General features: G+C 32.4%; 1 protein-coding gene across 1 annotated transcript in view; it reads left to right on the top strand.

Annotated features, from left to right (window-relative positions):
* The window catches only part of CSMD3 (CUB and Sushi multiple domains 3), a 1,170,241-nt gene that overhangs the window by 162,965 nt on the left and 986,215 nt on the right, over positions 1–21,061 (top strand). Inside the window, exon 3 of the mRNA XM_049093360.1 lies at positions 9,147–9,259. Within this exon, the coding sequence (XP_048949317.1) occupies positions 9,147–9,259 (113 nt within the window). The remainder of the gene's footprint in view (positions 1–9,146; positions 9,260–21,061) is intronic.

Raw genomic sequence — 21,061 nt, 5'->3', positions numbered from 1 at the left:
ATAATATATTTATGTTTGTGTATGTATACATATTTTTGTTTAAAGAGGCCTTTGATTACATTGTTAGAGATAGTATGGATCCAGTCATTCTTGATATGCAGTCTCTTAGAAATAACACCTCACTGTTAAAAGCTGGTAAACTTATTTACATAATGAGACAGTATCATTCTTATCCATCATCTTTGGTGCTTTAAAGGTTTCCATTACATTAAGCCATAAAATGGCACATTAATTGCCATCAATTTCTAAAAATTTTAAATAAACAGCCTCTTATTTAAAGAGCATACCTTGGCATTATAAATGACTTTCTTGTAATTTGAATTTCAATCAATTTTATATTAATTATCAAATAATTATTTTAGTATTTTTCATATTAGTCATTGATATAAAGTTATAAGTTCATTAGTTAATTTTCCCTGAAACTAGTTACTCATTATGATGTTAAGCATCATTAATGTTCCTGAATCTTTGTGAAAGGAAATGTTTAAAGAATGCTTTCTTCTACAAGGACTTATGGGAAGTAACAGGATCACTCATTTGAAGTGCATGACCTTTAAAATATACAACAACCTCTGATATTTCTCAAGTACCCAAATTAGTAAAATGATTCTATGGAAAAAGATCATGCTTATCTATAAAATATTATACTTTTAGATTACCTAGAAAACATGTTAGGTTCAAGTGCAATACATGTATATTTAAATATTGTAATTTATAATTCATATTAAAATAAAAAAAATTTAAAAATCATGCTAGTTTTACTTGGAAAATAAATTTTAAAACTATATAGTTATATCCTGAAAGATACTTCAAATAGAAGTGCATAAGATATATGATCTTCCTTTAACTTTTCAGGTTAATATTATGGTAAATGATAAGTCTTTCTAAACAGAAGTGTCTACATAGACTATCTGAATTTTCTTAACAATTGAAGTCCTTTACATCCTTGTGATACTTGAGGACACTCTGTTACAAGAACACAGTTTCTTGGTTTGAAAAAGAAAGTGTTCTGATGGCATTCATCTTCTCCTACCACCCACCCTCATTCATTAACTTAATAGCTATTTATTGAGGGCCATCTTAAATGATATGTACTGCATGAAAGCACTGATGATAAACTAGTGAGTTCTAAGGACTTCACAAAGGTTAGCATCCAAAAGAGAAGAGATGCTTAATAAATAATCACACATAAATATTAAATTATAAATAAAATCTTGTAAAGAAAAGACTTATCTTAGAAATATTGAAGATTCAGTTACAGACCACTACAATAAAGGGATTATTGCAATAAAGCAAGCCAAATGTAGTTTTTTTTTGGTTTCTCAGTGCACATAAAATCTGTGCTTACACTGCACTGTAGTCTATTGAGTGGTGCAATAGCATATGTAAAAAAAGAACATGCCTTAAATTAAAAAATACTTTATTACTAAAACTGCTAATCAATCTCTGATCCTTCAGTGAGTCATAATTTTTTTGCTGAGGGAGAGTCTTGTCACTGTGTTGGTGGATGCTGACTGATCAGGGTGGTGGTTGCTAAAGGTTGGGGTGGCTATAGCAATTTCCTTTTTTTTTCTTTTTAAGATTTTATTTATTTATTTATGAGAGAGAGAGAGAGAGAGAGAGAGAGAGAGAGGTACAGACTCAGGCAGAGGGAGAAGCAGGCTCCATGCAGGGATCCCGATGCAGGACTCGATCCCGGGTTTCCAGCATCAGGCCCTGGACTGAAGGCAGCGCTAAACCGCTGAGCCAGCCACCCCAGGAATTTCTTTTTTTTTATTTTTTATTTTTATTTAAAAATTTTATTATTTATTTATTTATTTATTTATGATAGTCACAGAGAGAGAGAGAGAGAGAGAGAGAGAGAGAGAGAGAGAGGCAGAGACACAGGCAGAGGAAGAAGCAGGCTCCATGCACCAGGAGCCCGACGTGGGATTCGATCCCGGGTCTCCAGGATCGCGCCCTGGGCCAAAGGCAGGCGCTAAACTGCTGCGCCACCCAGGGATCCCAGGAATTTTTTAAAATAAGAAAATAATGATATTTGCTATGTCAATTGACTGTTCTTTTCATAAGAATTTCACTATAGCATGCATTGCTGTTTGATAGCATTTACCTACAGCAGAACATGTTTCAAAACTGGAGTCAATCCTCTCATATTCCAGCATGGTTTATCAATTAATTATTTAATATTCTAAATCCTTTGTTGTCATTTCAACAGTCTTCACAGTATCCTCAGCAGGAGTAGATTCTACCTCAAGAAACCCCTTATTTGTTCATCCATAAGAAGCAACCCCTCATCCTTTAAAGTTTTATCATGAGATTATTGCACTTCAGTTTATAGTAACAGGGTCAAATAATAACATCAAAGCCCAGGATCACAGGTCACTGTGACAAATATTATTATAATGAAAAAGATTGAAATATTGTAAGAATTACAAAATGTGACACAAAGATAGTGAGCAAATGCAGTTGGAAAAACAGCATCAACAGAACTGTTCAATGCAGGATTGCCACAAACCTCCAATTGTAAAAAAAAAAAAAAAATATCTAAAAAGTTAAAAAAAGCAGAGCTCAATAAAACAAGGTATACCTATAACTAATAGGATTCATAACTGAAAGAGTTTATTTTCAGATTAATAAAGTAAGGTATTATAGGCGGGAGGAAAACAAGTTCTTGGAAATCCACATATTGATAACTATCACGGAAATAAGTCTAATACATACATCCTTTCTTATTTATTGAATTGAAAAAGAAAACTAAATCTCATAATATATAACATGTCACTACCTGCTGATTATTTATAGATGACTGTAGAAAACTAGTTTTTAATAAAAAGAAAATTTAAATAGTGTAGTGTCCTAAATATTGTCTAAAAATACTGATTATTTAACATATGCAAATAGGTATAAAGTGAGTTTGCGTGTAAAATAATTGGGTGTTTATTTGCACATTAGTTCAAATATTTAATATTTTTTACTTAATCAACATGTCAAAGACAATGATAGGATAAACAGCATGTTCAACAGAAAATGGGACACAGTAAGTCATAGTTTTGGACTTGGATCTCCTATGAACTTGATCAAATTATTAATTTCTCCCATTCTCTTGTACCTTCTAGGTGAATTGCATATTTCACCTGTACAAAGAAATTTTTCTTCTAAAGTTATAGTCAAATAAATTTTGCACTAATAGGCTTTGAATCTACTCATTTTGCAGATCAACATGGGTCTCAGTGACTTGGTGTGGTCACTAGGTTGTATAGGATTTCCAGTTTCATTTATGGAGTAAATTAGTATTTTAAACACCTTTAAAAATTTGCGTGCCAAATCCAAAAGAAAGCTATGGGTTGGTTTCATATTTCTGGGGCAACAAATTACTTAGTAGTTTAAACAGCATAAATTTGTTACTTTGCAGTCTAGGAAAATGAAGTCCATGATGGATTTAACTGGATGGAAATCAAGGTGTCGACAGGTCTGTCTTCCTTCTGGAGGCATTAGATGAGAATTTGTTCCTTGCCTTTTCTAGCTACTGGAGGCTGCTTGGCATTCTTTGGCTTAATTCCTCTGCCATCTTCACCTCCAGCAATCACATCTCTCTAACCTCTACTCTGTTATCCCCTCTCCTACTCTCTCTCTCTAACTTTCCTGTTTCTCTCTTATAAAGATCCTTTTGATTACTCTGAACCCATTCAGATAATCTAAGGTAATCAGATAATCTCCTAGTCTTAAAACATCTGTAACATTCCTTTTTTCATATAAGGTGAGATATTTAAAAATTCCAGGGACTAGAGCCTGGGTATTTTGGGAGTGCCATTACTCAAAACATAACATTAGATGTATAATTGTAATAGGCATAACGTCTTAGCAGGTTATGATGTAACTAGTTTTTCAGAATTCTTGTGTGGTGCAAAACCATTCTTCTTTTTTTCCCCTTCCTCATAGTGTTTCTTTTTTTGTGTGTGTATGAAAAACTAGTATGAACATTTAAAGTGAGAAGTATTTTATTTATATAGATTCAAATCAAGAAGTAAAGTTTTAATACCTCTAGAAACTTATATAATAACTAATTAGTTACTGAATGACCCTGCAATTCTACCACTAGATATATTCCCAGTAGAAATATGTATGTATGCTTACAAAACAAGTAAACAAAAATTTATGGCAGTATTATTTATAAAAGACCCAACTGGAAATAGAAAAATCTGCTGGCAGCAGAATGGCTAAATAAATTGAGGTATAAAATGAAATCCTATATAGTACTGAAAGTTAATTTCCATATTACTGCTGCAATAGTACAAACAATGCTGAGTCAGGAAAGCCATAGTGAAATAATTTTATTATATATAATTTCATTTATATAAAGCTTTAAAACATGCAAAATTAATTTGTTTAGCTAGAAATCAGGCAAGTGGTTATCTTTAGGGAGGAATGAGAGTAATGAATGGGAGGAAATATAAACAGACATTCAATATTTCTTGCTGTCTTTTGTTTCTTGATCTAAAATATTTAATTTGTGAAAATACAGCAGTATGTACAAATTTGACATGTTGTCATCCTCTTTATGTAAGTTTTAGTTCATTAAACATATTTGTAAATAAAAGGCCAAGATTATATAATTAAATTATAAAGGTATAATCTTTTATGTAGATAAAAGTATAGCCTTTTATGTATATAAAAGACTAGTATATTCTGGTCATAACTGACATATCTTTAAAAATAAGGATACCAAAAATTTATAGGCTAAAAGGTGTTCTAGACTAGTTCTAGTAAATTAGGTTTTAGGTTTATTACTACCAGATAAGACAAAGATTAAGATCAAATCATTAATAGACATATATTAGGGGCACCTGAGTGGCTCAATCAGTTAAGCATCCGACTCTTGATCATGATCTCATGGTTCTGAAATTGAGCCCTACATTAGGCTCTGTGCTGGGCATGGAACCTGCTTAAGATTCTCTCTTCCTCTCTCTTTCTGTACCCCCCTCAAAAGAAAAAAAAAAAAAAGAAAAAAAAATAAAGAAAAGAAATAGAGTAGCACTTCATAAAGAAAAATGTTTACTTCACTAGGAAATATAATTTAAACTTGTATACACTTAATAATTTAGCTCCAAATATATTTTAAAATGAACATAACTACAAGGATAAATATAAAAATCACAACGCTATTGTGAGATTTTAGCATATCTCTTTCAGTAGCTAGTAGATCAGATTTTAAAAATGTAGTCAGCACAGAGAACACCTGAACATAATTAATATATTTAACTAAAAGATATATTGTATGCTGCTCCCAGCTAATGATAAATACTCATAATAGTAGCCAGAATGATCTCAGAATAATGGTTCTTTAAAAACTTGTGAGTATATCGCATGGTAAAAATAACTATGCAAATGGAATTGAGACAGATGTCATAAAAGAAGATATCTGAATTAAAAAAAAAGAAGATATCTGAATTATCAACCTGAACACAATTTAATTATATGCGCATTTAACAGTTGGGAACTCTCTTCATCTAGAGGCAGAAGAGGTAGCCTCAGAAGGATGAGGTAGAAGGAAAGACCAGAGAGATTTAAAGAATGAGAACGTGGACCGTTCTTGCTGACTCTCACGATGGAGGAATGGCAGTCTCAAACTAACAAATGCAGGAAATCCTTAAAGCCTGAGAATGACCCAAAGTCAACAGCCAGCAAGGAAACAGGACCTTAGTCCTACAGCTACATGGAATTTAATTCTGGCAACAGACTTATACATTTGGAAGTGAAAGCAAATTCTGCTCCAGAGTTTCCAGAAGCAATGCAGCCCAGCTAACACCTTGATTTCGGCTTCATGTAACTCAAAGCAGAGAATCAGCTGAGCTACCTTCTACCAATGCCTGTGTAACTATGAGACAATTAATAAAGTGTTTTAAGTTTGTGGAATTTGGATTAGCAATAGAAAAATAATACGCTTTTCTTTATAAGAAAACTAGGTGCATAACAAAAAAATTACAATATCAGACCCATAAAGCAAATCTCAAGAATTTCAAAGGATTAAATTCATACAGAAAATGATATCTAATTGCAATTCAAATTAGTACCAATATATTGGTAAGAAGATAGAAGTAAATCAACTCATAGGTTTATAATTTAAGAGATATACTTCTAATCATGAGCCAAATAGCTCATGTATTTATGTGGTGAAAAGAGGAATATTTAAAGCTTTAAATGCTTATAAAACCTAGAGGAACTACCAGATAAGTACACACAAGTGAGCTTTTCCAAGAATGTTGATGAAAACAGAAATTTTATTTTATTTTATTTATTTATTTATTTTTTTGAAAACAGAAATTTTTTTTTTAATTTTTATTTATTTATGATAGTCACATAGAGAGAGAGAGAGAGAGGCAGAGACACAGGCAGAGGGAGAAGCAGGCTCCATGCACCAGGAGCCTGACGTGGGATTCGATCCCGGGTCTCCAGGATCGCGCCCTGGGCCAAAGGCAGGCGCCAAACCGCTGCGCCACCCAGGGATCCCGAAAACAGAAATTTTAAACAACAGTAGAATAATGAATTTAGTGTGGTATATTTATGGCAATAGATTCCTATACAGCATGGTTCCCAAATGTTTTCCATGAATCCTTGAAGGTCCTGAGACATTTTTAGGGAGTTCAGAAGATCAAAACTGTTTCCATAATGATACTGAGACATTAGTCACACCTTTTTGACTGTGTTGACATTTGACCCCATGATACAAAAGTAATGATGGGTGAAAATGCTGATGCATTAAAAATCACAATTACTGACCTCAAACTGTAAAAATAGTCATTAGGCATTGTATTCTTTACTGCCACACACTTTTAGTGTGAAAAAAAAGTCCATTGTACTTAAGAATAGTCCTGTTGAAGCTATAGTTATTTCATTAGATGTCTACCTTGTAAAGCCCCTCTTTTAAATGACCTGTGTAACAAAATGAAAAGTATGCAAACAAAACAAAACAATCTTTTCTATGCTTACCAAAATATGATGGTTGTTCAAGCAAAAACAGTTGTATGATTGAGTTGTCAGCTCAACTGGCCACTTTTTCATCAAACATTCTTTTTACTAAAGTGACTGACATAAAAATATAGTCACATTTGGGTATTTTCAACACAGGCACACACACACACACACACACACACAGAACATGAATTGTTACTTCAAGGGAAAATGACAGGAAATATTGTCTATGATGAAATCTGAATTTACAAGTAAAAAATTAGAATTTTGTAAAACTTTAATCCATTACTGTAAGTTTTAAAGCTTCTGCAAGTTTAAATATTTTTCTAATGAGATTAGTAGCAATAAAAATAAATGTGATTTTTTGATACTTTATAATAAAGTGTATGAACATTTGGAAGATCTAACTCAGTGAACCAATATATTCCAAATTACTGATACATGTTAAAAAATGCATGGTAAAAAGAACCCATTATAAGAACAAGGGGAAGTAATGAATTTTAATGCTACAGAGTATAAAAACTACTTGATATGGTTTGAATTCAACATTGCAACTAACTTGTAAAGTTTTGTGTAGTATCAAAGAAGAGTACTTATCTGCAAAAGCTTTTAGAATTCTCTTCCCTTTTCCAACTACATATGTAAGTAAGGCGAGAGTTCTTTATACCCATCAACCAAAATAACATATTGCAAAATATTGAATAAAGAAGTATATATAAGAATCCAACTGATTTCTGCTAATAGGCCAGATATTAAAAAGATTTCCAAAAACAGAATACAATACATTCTAGTCATTTTTTGGAAAATAAAATTATTTTGAATTAAAATATGATTTATGCAACCTGCAATATGCTTATCTGGTTATTCTTAAAGTGATAAATACACATGTAAAATTTTTCTGTTTTAATTTAAATGGGGTAAATGTTGATAAATCTAGCCCACAAAATCTTTTTGTGGTTCTTAATTTTTAGAGTATAAATACACCTGAGACAAATAAGAATTATTGCTATCTGGCAATGAAATATATGGTAATTTCAATGTAGATTAATCCTATATGTACAATGTTGGGCAAAAATAGAAAGTATATAAAAAATAGTCTTAATTCCACTGCATAAAATTATTAATTCTTATTCTCATATTGATGAGAAAAATGAGAAAATAAATAACATAAAAGGCAATTCATAGAAAAATTAAAAATTATATATTTTCATTAGTTTTAGGAAAATTATACCTTGTGTGCATTTTTTAAATTTAAATTTCTCTTTTCTGGTTTAGACAAAGTATCAATTGTAAATTAATATATGATCCATCTTGTAACTATACTTACTAAGTTATTAGCATAAAAAGTAATAAATTATGGCTAAAATATCAGAAAATATTTGTTTTATATAAATATGCAATATAGGGACACCTGGTTGGCTCAGTAATTAAGTTTCTGCCTTCCCCTCAGGTCATGATCCTGGATCACAAGACTGGAGCCCAGCAACTGGTTTCCTGTTCAACCAGGAGTTGGCTTCTTCCTCTGCCCCTCACCCTAGACCTGGGCTCTTTCTCTATCTCTCATTTTTTCTCTTTCAATAAATAAATAGAATATTTAAAAATTGCAGTATAACCAAAACGTAATCTACAACTATTAAATTTAATAGAACTTATGAAAGTTTGGAATCTGATAAAACAAAATCTCTTATCCTTTGTAGACTTTTCAGTTTCAAGATTTCATATTTAGATCAGATCTCTTCCTTTAATATTAAATTTCAATAAATACTTCCTACTGCATATATATATTCTAAACTATCAGGAAAACAATTTGGCAAAAATATCTTCTGAATATTCAGTTGTTAAAATCAAGAGCAAAAGATAGCTAAAAACACATACTCTGCAATTCATTTCCCAAAGTTTAAATCAGTATTTTCACAGAGATGATATATGTAATAGATATGATAGTTATGCATATTAATATATGTAAATCACCATATATTTATATATGCCTACAGTAATTGTTTTTGATGAGTGACTTTCAATCAATGTTATAAATTCATTTATAAATCCTAATGCACATATATACACATCTACTTATACAAAGTTTGGGGATTTGATAAAATGACTTTTAATTCTCTTTCAAATTTGTTAGGTAAAATGTCTATAACACTAACAATTAATTCCATATATGTTTTTAGGTTAACAGGATTCCATCTGCCACCGCCAGTGACAAGTACCAAATCTGTGTTCTCACTACGTTTGACCAGTGATTTTGCAGTTAGCGCTCATGGGTTTAAAGTATATTATGAAGGTAAGTGATGGAAATATAAAAAGACCGGTGTCCAGTCTAATAGAGTCAAACCAAAATTTTCTATGGTGGAAATGGAAGAAGAATCACTGGGAAAATGCAGTTCAACCTGCTATCTCAAATCCTTTTCTAAGAGTCACCCTCTTAATTATTAATAGATAACAAAATGCTAGAATTAGTGGGCTTTAATGTTTCATTGCAGTGTACCTGAATAGAGGAATATCTTTCTCTTAAGTCTTCTTAGGAGATAAGACCATGAAACCATTATGGGATTAGACTTAACAAACGTGAACAAAATGCAAGTAGCAGGAAAGTAGGTCTAATTCAAGATTTAGACATCACAGACCTCACCCTATGTTCCTCTGTGCTTTGCCTCTCTGCTAGAAAATAAACTGGTACTCTGTTTTCTGTGCTAGTCAAGAGGAAAGGTCTATTAAGAGACAAGAGTTCACATCTTCCATTCTAAGCCAGTCTTTCTAGTCCCACTGATCCATAATCCCTAAAACTACAGAGAAGGAAACTAAGAAACTCTTGAAATTAAAACTTTTATCTGGAAGTCGGAACAAACTAATTTGGCATCAAAATCTGGTCTGAACTAATTAGAGGCCACTAATAACCTTTATTTATCCCACATAGTGTGGATACTTATGTTTTGTTATACAAATATTGTTTGATAATTTAGTTTACCACAGGCTCTGCTGATGGTGTTAAAAATGTACAGAATCTGCCTGTATTCCTTTTTTAAAATGTGAAAAATTCTGCTGGTAAAAATACTCTATTCCTGAAGGTTTCAGATGGAGGTTGTGGACTTGTAATTTTTCCTCTATGTAATTTAACAATAAAGTTGCATCTCATTTAGGGAAGAACCCCTCTCTACCTATAGGAGTAGCATATCAGATTTCAACTCACTTCTCCACGACCATATTACTAGAATGCATCACACCAGATCTAAAACCTTATAACAATACACACAGATACAGGTACAGATACAGTCACAAGGGTGGTTACATTCTAAAGCACATGATAATTCAAAATAATATATGTTTAAAGACCACACTGGAAAGCATATGTAAGGTAGAATTGCTTTAGTATAAAGGTTAACAGTTTGCATGTGGGGAAAGTTTTAAAGCAAACATTTCATCTTAGTGCTATCCTTCTCACCAGAAAAAAAAAAATCCTCTAACAAGCAATTGAGTAAAAATATTTTATCTTTTTTATATTCTAAATAATGACACATCATAGCAGTTTTTAGCACTATATTCTACCTACTATATATTTCTGAACTATCTTGCTACATTGTAAAATTTGTTTTCCTCCATTGTGCTAGTAATAATCATTATTTTTCTAAGGTGCTTTCACAATAGTTGAGTATTTTTATCTTGGCAACTTAATTCATAGTTCAAAACACTAAAAACACAAAGGTTTAATTTTAAGTGTAATTTTGGCAATATGGAAGGAGTTAGTAATACAATAATTTTCTATTAAAAGCTCCTTAATAGAAAACCTGTACTCTGTTCATCAAAGCATAAATATATTTTAGGTTAGTTTATTCTTTCAGTAAGTACTAAGTATGCTGAAAATGCAGTAACTTGGAAGATGAGTTAGGATGTTGCCATGTTTTCTGTTTTGACTGTCAAGTTTCATGAAATATACTCAAAAATATTTTCAAAGCTGTCCATTCTTTCTACACATACAACATTAAATTTCTGCCTTTTCTCTTCTGCAAAAATGGCTTCATATATCTCCATGACATTTAAACGTATGTTTTGGAGGTCCTGACTTAAAATATAAGGTATTAGGCATCCACATAGCATTGAAGGATTGGTATTCATGTTACAGAACATCTTCAAGCATTGATTTGTGATGGTACCCTCTACTGTGTGTTTTCTATTGCTACTGTAAGAAATGAACACAAATTTTGCTCTTAAGACATAAATATATTAACTCACAGTTCTGGAACTGAGAAGCCCTGGTGGTCTCTGCCAGTTTCTCTGTTCAGGGTCTCACAAGGCTGAAATAAAAATGTCAGCTGGTTGGGCTCATATCTGATGGCTCTGGGGAGTTACTAGTACCATAGCCCTGAAAGCCTCTCTCTTCCCTTAACTTGGGCCCTATGTCTGAGAGCCAGCAAGTGGTACACTGCATCCTTCTCATACTCAAAATTTCTCTGAAATCTTCTGACTTCCCCATCTGAAGTCATTTCTCTACTGCCTTCTTCCACCACACATCTCTTTTTTCTTTAAGATTTTATTTATTTATTTATTTATTTATTTATTTATTTATTTATTATTTAATATCTGTTTATTCACTCATTCATTCATTCATTCATTCATTCATTAATGGGAGACAGAGAAATAGGCAGAGACAGAGGCAGAGGGACAAGCAGGCTCCTCACAAGGAGCCCGATATAGGACTCAACGCTGTGATCCTGGAACCACGTCCTGAGCTGAAGACAGACACTCATCTAGCCACCCAGGCATCCCTCATCTCCGACTTTAAGTAGAGAAATTTCTTGTTTTTAAGAGCCTGTTGATTAAATTGGGCCCACCTGGGTAAGCATGTCTAATCTCCCTCTGTAAAATTCCTTATGCTTAATCATATTTACAAGGTTTTTTTTTTTTGCCATGTCCCATGACATATTCACTGGTTCCAGAGATATTTGGTGGTGGGGGTGGGGGAAGACGGTCAATGATACTGTCAAGGCTAGCTGGTGTATAGCAGTCCCCTCTTAACCACAGGAGATGTGTTCCAGGCTCCACAGAGGATGCCTGTAATTGTGGATAGTACCAAACACTATATATACTTATTTCCTCTTTACATATATACCTTTGTTAAAGTTTAGTTTAAATTAAGTATAGTGGGGTGCCTGGATGGCACAGCTGGTTAAGCATCTGACTCTTGATTTCAGCTCAGTAACAATCTCAGGTAGTGAGATTGATCCTGGCTTCTGAAGGGCTCTGAGCTCAATGGTAGTCTACCTGAGGATTCTCTCTCCTTCTCCCTCTGCCCCTTTCTCCTTCTCACACACTCTCTCTCTAAAGAAAAGTAAATAAATCTTACAAAAAATTAGGCATAGTAAGACATTAGCAACAATAATAAAATGAATCGTTATAATAATATATTGTAACAAAAGTTTTGTGAATGTGGTCTTTCTCTTGCTCTCTCTCAAAATATTCTGTACTTACGCTGCTTGTGATGATGTGAGATGATAAAATGCCTATGTAAGGAGATGAAGTGAGGTGAATGATGCAGGCACTTTGATGTAGAGTTAGCCTGATGATTCGTCAGAAGTAGAATATTCACGAGAGACAGAGAGAGAGAGAGAGAGAGAGAGAGAGAGGGACAAAGGCAGAGGGAGAAGCAGGCTCCTCACAGGGAGTCTGATGCAGGACCATACACCCTGAACCAAAGGCAGACAAGTAACCACTGAGCCGCCCAGGTGTCACAGAAGTAGAATTAGGACCAGAGTTGACTCCAGGTAACTGAAGCAGAGGAAAGCAAAACTGCAGGTAAGGCTAGACTATTGTATTGTGAAGTCTGGAAAATTTAGTTTGAAATTTCAAAGCTCATTCTCCACATCCCTACATTTTGGATCCAATTAGCTCAAACCACAACTCCAGATTCTATTTTGTCTATGATAAAATTCATCTACTAATCTGGACATCTCCTCTAAATTTATACCTGCATGATTTTTTTTTCCCAGATGATTCTAATATCTGAATCTCATTTATTTTCATTCCATTTCCTCTATATAATCATTTAATAGTGATTTTTTTTAAAAAATTGAAGTATAGTTGATACACATTGTTAGTTTCAGGTGTACAACATAGCGATCCAACAAGTCTATAGGTTGTGCTATATTCATCACAGGCATAGCTACCATCTGTCACCATGCAACCCCTATTACAATACCACTGACTATATCCCTTTTGCTGTACCTATCATCTTAATTTTTTAAAGTGTCCTAAGATCTTGTCCTTATGTATTAGAATTTATGAGATCTCTATTTATTAGTAATATTTGTGCATCTATCTGTGTTTCTCAATTTGCCAACACTGGACCACATGTATCAGAATCCTATGGAGAATTTGTTAAAATGTAAAATATAGAATTCTTGGCCCCAGTTATATATTCTGAATTAGACTTTGGAGTGGAGTCCTAGAATATGCATTGCAATCACAATTGTAAATCCAATATAGAAAAAAATAATTAATAAATGTAAGTCAGTCTTTGATCTTCACAGAATTCCATTCTTATAAACTTCTATTGCCCTGCTTCAGCCCATTTACTTTAAAACTGTGGAGGATGTGTTTCATAAATAATGATCAAGTTTAAGAGCTCTTAATCATTTACTGGAAATACTTTTCTTTTAATCTCCTTAAAGTCAAAGCTGTGAGTTGTTAAATTTCTGTGGAAAATGTTCCCATTAATATCTAGCTGTATTTATCTTTATCTTTGCTCATTACTGTCTACCACATACCTCAATATCTGGTCACTATTTCCTGAGGTTTGATTTTTTGCAGAATTTTGGTTCCATTTTTTAAAATCTTAATAAAAACAAATGACTAAAATACTGTTCTTTGAAACAGTAAATTCAAGAAACACTAATGTATACTAGGTTGAATCGTCTATTAACCATTTTTTAAAATGTGATAGAGATAAATCTGGTAAGATCTGCGTTCTATGGAGCACATAGTGAGAAATGCACATAGGTCTTTCCTAAATCTGCCAAACAGAATTTGAAATGTAGTCCAGTTTCTGCTAAAAGTTTTTTGTATAATAGAATTCTTTTACATTTTACTTAAAGATGCATAATCAGTTTTTATAGGTAAAAGAGCATATAGTTATATGACATGGAATGTTTGACTACTTTGGAATCATTTATTGTGGAAACAAAGTAATATAATGAAAATATATAGTGGATTATGCACATACTAAATATTATTATATATATTATAGCAAGTGGTTACTCTAATGTCTGTAAGAATCCCAATGAATAACTTCAGCATGTATCAGTGAACCAATTCAATGATTAGAAACAGATTTAAAAATTATAGTCTTGAAAACTCACTTCAAACACAAGGTAGTTCTTATGCTTTAATGATTATTGATGTGTATGGCTAAGTAATTTAGGAATTATAGGATTAAAACTTTTACCTTTAGAAAATATACTGTTAAATCATTTTCACATTTTAATTCAAAAACAAAAATTTGGCTAATAGCACTACTGTCACGAGGTAACATTCACTGAGTGATCTTTTCCTGCCAATCACAGTGCTAAATATTTCACATGGATTTTCCCAACCTAGAAAATTATATGATAAAATGTAATGAGCAAGAATTTAACAAAAAATTAACATTAATGTACAAATATGTTTAAGTGCCCTATAAATATAAACCATGTATATTTTGAAGACCTATTTTATATCTAACTATAAACTATAGTTCCATTTACAGTTGAATGAATAGGATCATAGAGTTCAGTATAAAAGAGTATTGTAAAAATAAAAATTACTGAGAACCCTGTGTGGTAAGACAATATGAAACATAAAAGCTGAAATGTATTTTTACATATACTGTGTCTCACCTACATATTCTTTGTCTTTTTTAAATACTTGACATAGAAATGAATTTTATAGTACTTACTATTATTCTATTTAGCTGTCACACATATTTATTAAAAGTTTGTTTTTGAGAACATCAAATGAATTTAGTGATTTTTAATTTTAGGGGTTATTTTAAATTCCTAAGCTTTAAAAATTTAACCTGCAGTACTATGAAATTTAATGAACAGCTTACAATTTAGGATCAAGTTAATTATCCTTCTGGCAAGACAGTTGAATGGTAGCAAGAGAAATTTATGTAATAAAATTAAATATATTAAACAGTTTGCTAGCAATAAAGTTAAGTTAGGTTCATAAAAGAAGTTAATGGGTCATTACCTTAAATACTTTTAAGAATAAATGAAAGATATTATATTAAAAAAACACAGATGTCATACATGTAAAGACAATTTTTCCTCTTGCTCAAATTCAAATCTTTTGCCTTTGAGGTTTCATAGAGTCAGCCTACTTAGGTATAGAAATATCCTAATCCCAAAGTGACCTTCTAGCCAAGTCAGTATTGTCTTTTCCCCCTTTTAAACAGTTTGGAGTGTTCAAAATCCCAACCCAGAGAATGACACAAATCAGTCTTCTCCATAAATATCATTTTCAGAATGGATTTGAATGACTCAGTGGTATAAGTATGTGGGTGGGTATAAACAAGAATGTATTAATTTTTGAGTTGTTTTACGTCTACTATTCAGGAAGATATAGATCACTTTCACTGTACTCACAACAGAACTTCAACAGTACTGTCAATTCATGAATACTTTCAGACATTTAAATATTTCTCATTTCTGCACAGTGTAGCATATGCAACTCCATAGTCAGATAGCTACCCAGTTTTATTTCTCTCCTATTACCTTAATTCATGAAATAATCACATTAATGTGTATTAAATTTCTACATATACTATGCTATTTAAACTATTCTATCAGGGATCCCTGGGTGGCGCAGGGGTATAGCGCCTGCCTTTGGCCCAGGGCGCGATCCTGGAGACCCGGGATCGAATCCCACGTCCGAGCTCCTGGTGCATGGAGCCTGCTTCTCCCTCTGCCTATGTCTCTGCCTCTCTCTCTCTGTGTGTGACTATCATAAATAAATAAAAATTAAACTATTCTATCATATATCTCTGTCTTTTCTGTCCTGAACTCCCTGTACAAAACTCATTGGCCCATTCATTTCTTACTCTTCCAAATTTTGTACAGGCCTTAATCCTTTACAGAAAGTCATTTATGGAATCCAGGATTGAGTCCAAAATGCTCAATGATCTTTTGCTCTGTGCTTAGATATGTACACACCTTGTAACAATAGGTATCTTACTGTTTCATATGTTTTTGTTCACATAGGCTATGAGCATCCTTAGGGTTTTGAATCTGTTTTACTTGTTTTGCAAACATGGCACATGGAAAGCACTTAATACATGCTTGTTGAACTCAACTGATATATAGATATCTAATAATTTCATCAGTTATGAGGCAAGATTTAATACATCTCCCACTTTCCAAGAATTAAAATTCCAATGTCTTAAAAGACAGATACAGGTTATGTTTAACCACTTAGAACGTGTGATAGCCATTGATATTTACCTTAAATAAATAAGTTTTAAGTGAAATTTGGGGCCTTTTATTTGAGAATAGCCATAAATGAGATGTAAAATTATTTTCCTTTTGTGCATATTTTTTGCTTAAAAATCTTTATTTACTTGAAGTAGTTTCTTTATGAAGCATTTTTAAAAATATAAAATTGCTCATATGGCATAAAATCAAGCTGAAAATGAAAAATTGCTAAAACCAGTGATATATGACCTATTTAATCTTTGTGACTCATGTGGAAAAAATAGGATAATGTTGAAAATTGTATTTTATTCTACAGAAATAGAATTATTAAACTTAGTACGTAATCTCATTTCACATTGAATTTCCTTCTTTTATATATATTGCTAAACGTGTTGTTTCTGTCAATTGCTATAATTTATCACTTTGATATGTGTGTTACAATGGAATTTGAGACAGTGATAATTTAAGATTCTAGTTATAAGTCAAAGATTTCTTTGTATGTTTTATACATTCAAAGACCATACATTGTGATAAATTGTTATAATTAATAGCTTACAAGAAAATATGCTAATAAGCTTGGTTAAGAAATTAGTTTATCTTGATTCCTCCTACTAAAAAGTAGTAAGTTAGAAAAATATAATTTGATGTTTATTATTTGACTATGAGAATGATGAAATATCACAGAAAATTAAATATGAAATGAGTTCTTACTTATAAAAATAGTTGTGCCCTTTGATAGGTATCATCTAATATCACAAAAAAGAAAACGTATATAAAATAAAATGCAAATATGTAATAAGAATAATAAACAGCATCAATCATTTTAAGGGGTATGCATACTGTATAAGATAAGATTATATTTCTGCATAGAGAAGTAATTGCTATAAAACCTCATTTTCATTACTTGTTACACAACTCTCAGTTTTAAGATGGATTTTTGATTTTTCCCATACCACACAAGAAAATATAGTTTACAAAATGTATTCAATATTTTAATAAAATTATATAATCTTTCTTTTTTTAAGATTTTGTTACTTATTCATGAGAGACACAGAGATAGGTAGAGACACAGGCGGAGGAAGAAGCAGCCTCCCTGTGGGGAGCCCGATGTGGCACTTGATCCCAGGACCCAGGATCATGATCTGAGCCAAAGGCAGATGCTCAAACACTGAGCCACCCAGGTGTCTCAATAAACTTGAAATTATATATTGACATAACATTGCTATAATAGTGAATACATAATATTAATATACAGTCAATATTAAACATGTATTATATATCTATATATCCATTTACATTATAATGCTTGATCATGACATATAAACTCTGAATTTCCATCTTCTCCACAGGAACACTGTATCCTGATATTTGTTTTGTCTTTCTTAGAAAGTAGTTCAAATAAGAAAATGGAAGTGACAGTTTATTCAAGTGTTATTTGGGCTCAAAAAATTATGCAGTGCCATCCTGATCTAAGTTTTCCTAGAATCAAAGAGCTAATGGAATAATAATCCATTGTTTATTTGAACCAAATAAATAAATGATAATTTTTACATATCCGCACAGACACACAGTTCTCTTTCACTGACAAAGGTCAAAACTCTGATAGAGGCTAAGAGAAGTAATTCACTCAAGAGTTGCAACTCGGGGCTAAACACATCAGTGCTAGACAGAACTGGAGCATGAGTAGGCAGTCATTCCCATTGACTTGAAGAGACAGCACAATGGAAGAATGCCAAGTCTTGTGCAGAAACTAATTAGATAATACTCATTTTATCAATACAATCCTTTAAGCAAGTGCTTAAACAAAATTTCAAAAGAACTTTATGGATAATTATAAGGACCTCAGAGCAAAGAAAAATGTTTTTGTACAGATATGGTGGCTAGAAAAAATGATGCATAGAACTGAAGGTAGCAGTATGTGTTAAACTGTAGCACAGTGTTGTTTTGGTCATTTTGATAATATAATATTTTCTTTGGGTAACAAAGGAGTAATAGAAACTATTGACCCATCTGTAAAAAGTTAATAGTTCAAAATCTATATATTGTCAAGAAGTGTGAAGGTTCTGAGATTTTGCCCAACTCAAAAGTTAACAAATCAGCCTGGCACAGTTTCTTGGATGCTGACAGAAGACACAAAACTTCAAGTCAGGGACAAGGACTTCATTACCTTTAACAATATAAATAGCCAGGTATCAGCAATTACTCAGGTTCCCAGAGCCTCAATTCTCACCGGACAATGAGAAGAGGGCCAGATGATGCCCCATACACAGTGGGGTGAGCTATAGGAGATGAACTCCGCCCTTACGAAACTGGGTTGTTTTACAGTAGATAGAGCATAAGGCCCTTTGCTCTGGAGGGGCATGATTATTCTCATATTGCTGCTGAACAATCAGTACATCTGCTTACAAGACATGGAAAACTTGAGAAGCATAAGGGAAACTGTTTCCCAGTACGTGTGTATCATGTGTTCTATCACTGCAGTAGCTGGATTCCGCGAATCTTAGATCAACTTCAATCACCTCTTAAAATGCCAGATACATTTTTAAAAGATATTTTATTTACTTATGAGAAACACACAGAGAGAGGCAGAGACATAGGCCAAGGGAGAAGCAGGCTCCCTGCGGGGAGCCCGATGGGGGACTTGATCCTGGGACTCCAGGATCACAACCTGAGACAAAGGCAGATGCTCAGCCACTGAGCCACCCAGGCGTCCCCCCTAAAATGCCAAATAAAAGATATTTTTAAGAATCATTTTATAGGGCACCTGGGTGGTTCTGTTGGTTAAGCCTTTAGCTCAGGTCATGATCCCAGCATCCTGGGATCAAGCTGCATTGGGCTCCCTACTCAGCAGGGAGTCTGTGTCTTCCTTTCCCTCTACCCTTTCCTATGCTTGTGTTCCCTTTCTATTTCTATTTCAATTAAATAAATAAAATATTTTTTAAAAAAAGAATTATTTTATAAAGATACTTCAAAAGGGTAGATGCTATCTAAAAACTCCAAATGTGTTTTTCTCATATTTAGTATTATTTTAGAAAGCATTTATAAGCATTTAATTAATAGTCTATGTATACTTTCAGAAAATTTGGAAATATCATCTGAAACTAATGAGTAGTATTTCTTTCCTTTTCTTCCCTATCTTTTATACTTAAGGATATTTGCTGAATTATCTTTCTATAGTATAAGTTATACCTATTTAATCATAATTTCTTTAGGATTTCTCTGTCTATATTTATTTGTATAATCAGTCTCTCATTTGTCTTTTTGTACTTTTGTTTGCTTGTTTTATGTCAGAGCAGTAGGAGTTTATATGATGAATTGATTTGATTTCCTAACACAGGTACTACAACATAAATTTCAGATGACTGTGAGTAATTAAATTTTAAAAATGAAAATGTAAAGTCCATGAAGAATTACAGCAGGATATTGTCAGCTCATGGGACAGGAAAGCTTTCTAACTAACAAAAGCTAAAAGGAAAATATGTCACTAAGGAAAAGATTGATAGATTACACTAAATAAAATGTGAAAGCTGCTGAATATAATAGTAAATTTTAGAAGTCATCCTTATATTAAAAGGCAAATGGAAATGGGGATTTAAAATTCACAATATATATATTTTATATACGGTGTATATAAAAAACACATCTCTGATATAAAATTTGTAAAGGTTATAAATTAAAAATTTGACAAAAAGCTAAAAATTTTGAGAGCCTGTGAATAAAAGACTAATATAAATTTATCATTAACATTAATCTTATGCTTAGAAATAATTTTGGCTTGTGGATAGGGAAAAATAGCAAAAAAATTTCTTGACCTTATTAGCCATGAAGAAATAGGAAATAAAGTCAAGGCAATGAAACACAATATATGTTCATATGAGAAATCTATCAAACAAAATCTTTCAGATATTAGTTTTTTAATGTAAGAAGATATAATTTATCTATTTGAATTTTTTTTCATTATGAGTTAGAGAAGGATGTGAGATATGAAAGCATAGATAGTATATTTTGACTTATATTGGATAGTACACTGCCTTCTTATAAAGCAAATGAGAACTCTCATTTCATCAATTTTTGGAAATTTTGTTTCTTTATTTTTCTGTAATTTTAAAGCAGATTTATCTGTGTTTAGTTTCACACACAACGCTTCTTTCTCCATTCATCAGTTGATGGACATTTGGGCTCTTTACATAATTTGGTTATTGTTAATAATGCTACCATAAACATTGAGGTGCATGTGTCCCTTCAAGTCAGTATTTTTTATTTTTTTACTAAATATCTAGTAGTACAATTGCTAGATCATAAGGTAGTTGTATTTTTAACTTTTTGTGGAACCCTCATACTGTTTTCCAGACTGGTTGCATCAGTTTGCATTCCCACCAACAGTGTAAATGGGTTCCCCTTTCCCTACATCCTCCCCAATATCTGTTGTTTCCTGTGTTGTTGATTTTAGCCATTCTGACAGGTTTGATATAGTTTCAGACCTGATATATACAGGTCTCATTGTAGTTTTTTTTTAAAGAATTTTATTTATTTGAGAGAGAGCAAGAGAGAGACTCCGAGCAGGGGTAGAATTTGATTAATTCTTTATTAATTTTCTATACTAGCCCTTTATCTGATATGTTGTTTGTGAATATCTTCTCCCA

The sequence above is a fragment of the Canis lupus genome, chromosome 13 (genome assembly GCF_003254725.2).
Source record: "Canis lupus dingo isolate Sandy chromosome 13, ASM325472v2, whole genome shotgun sequence".
Taxonomy (NCBI): Eukaryota; Metazoa; Chordata; class Mammalia; order Carnivora; family Canidae; genus Canis; species Canis lupus.
This window is presented reverse-complemented; position numbering and strand designations above follow the sequence as displayed.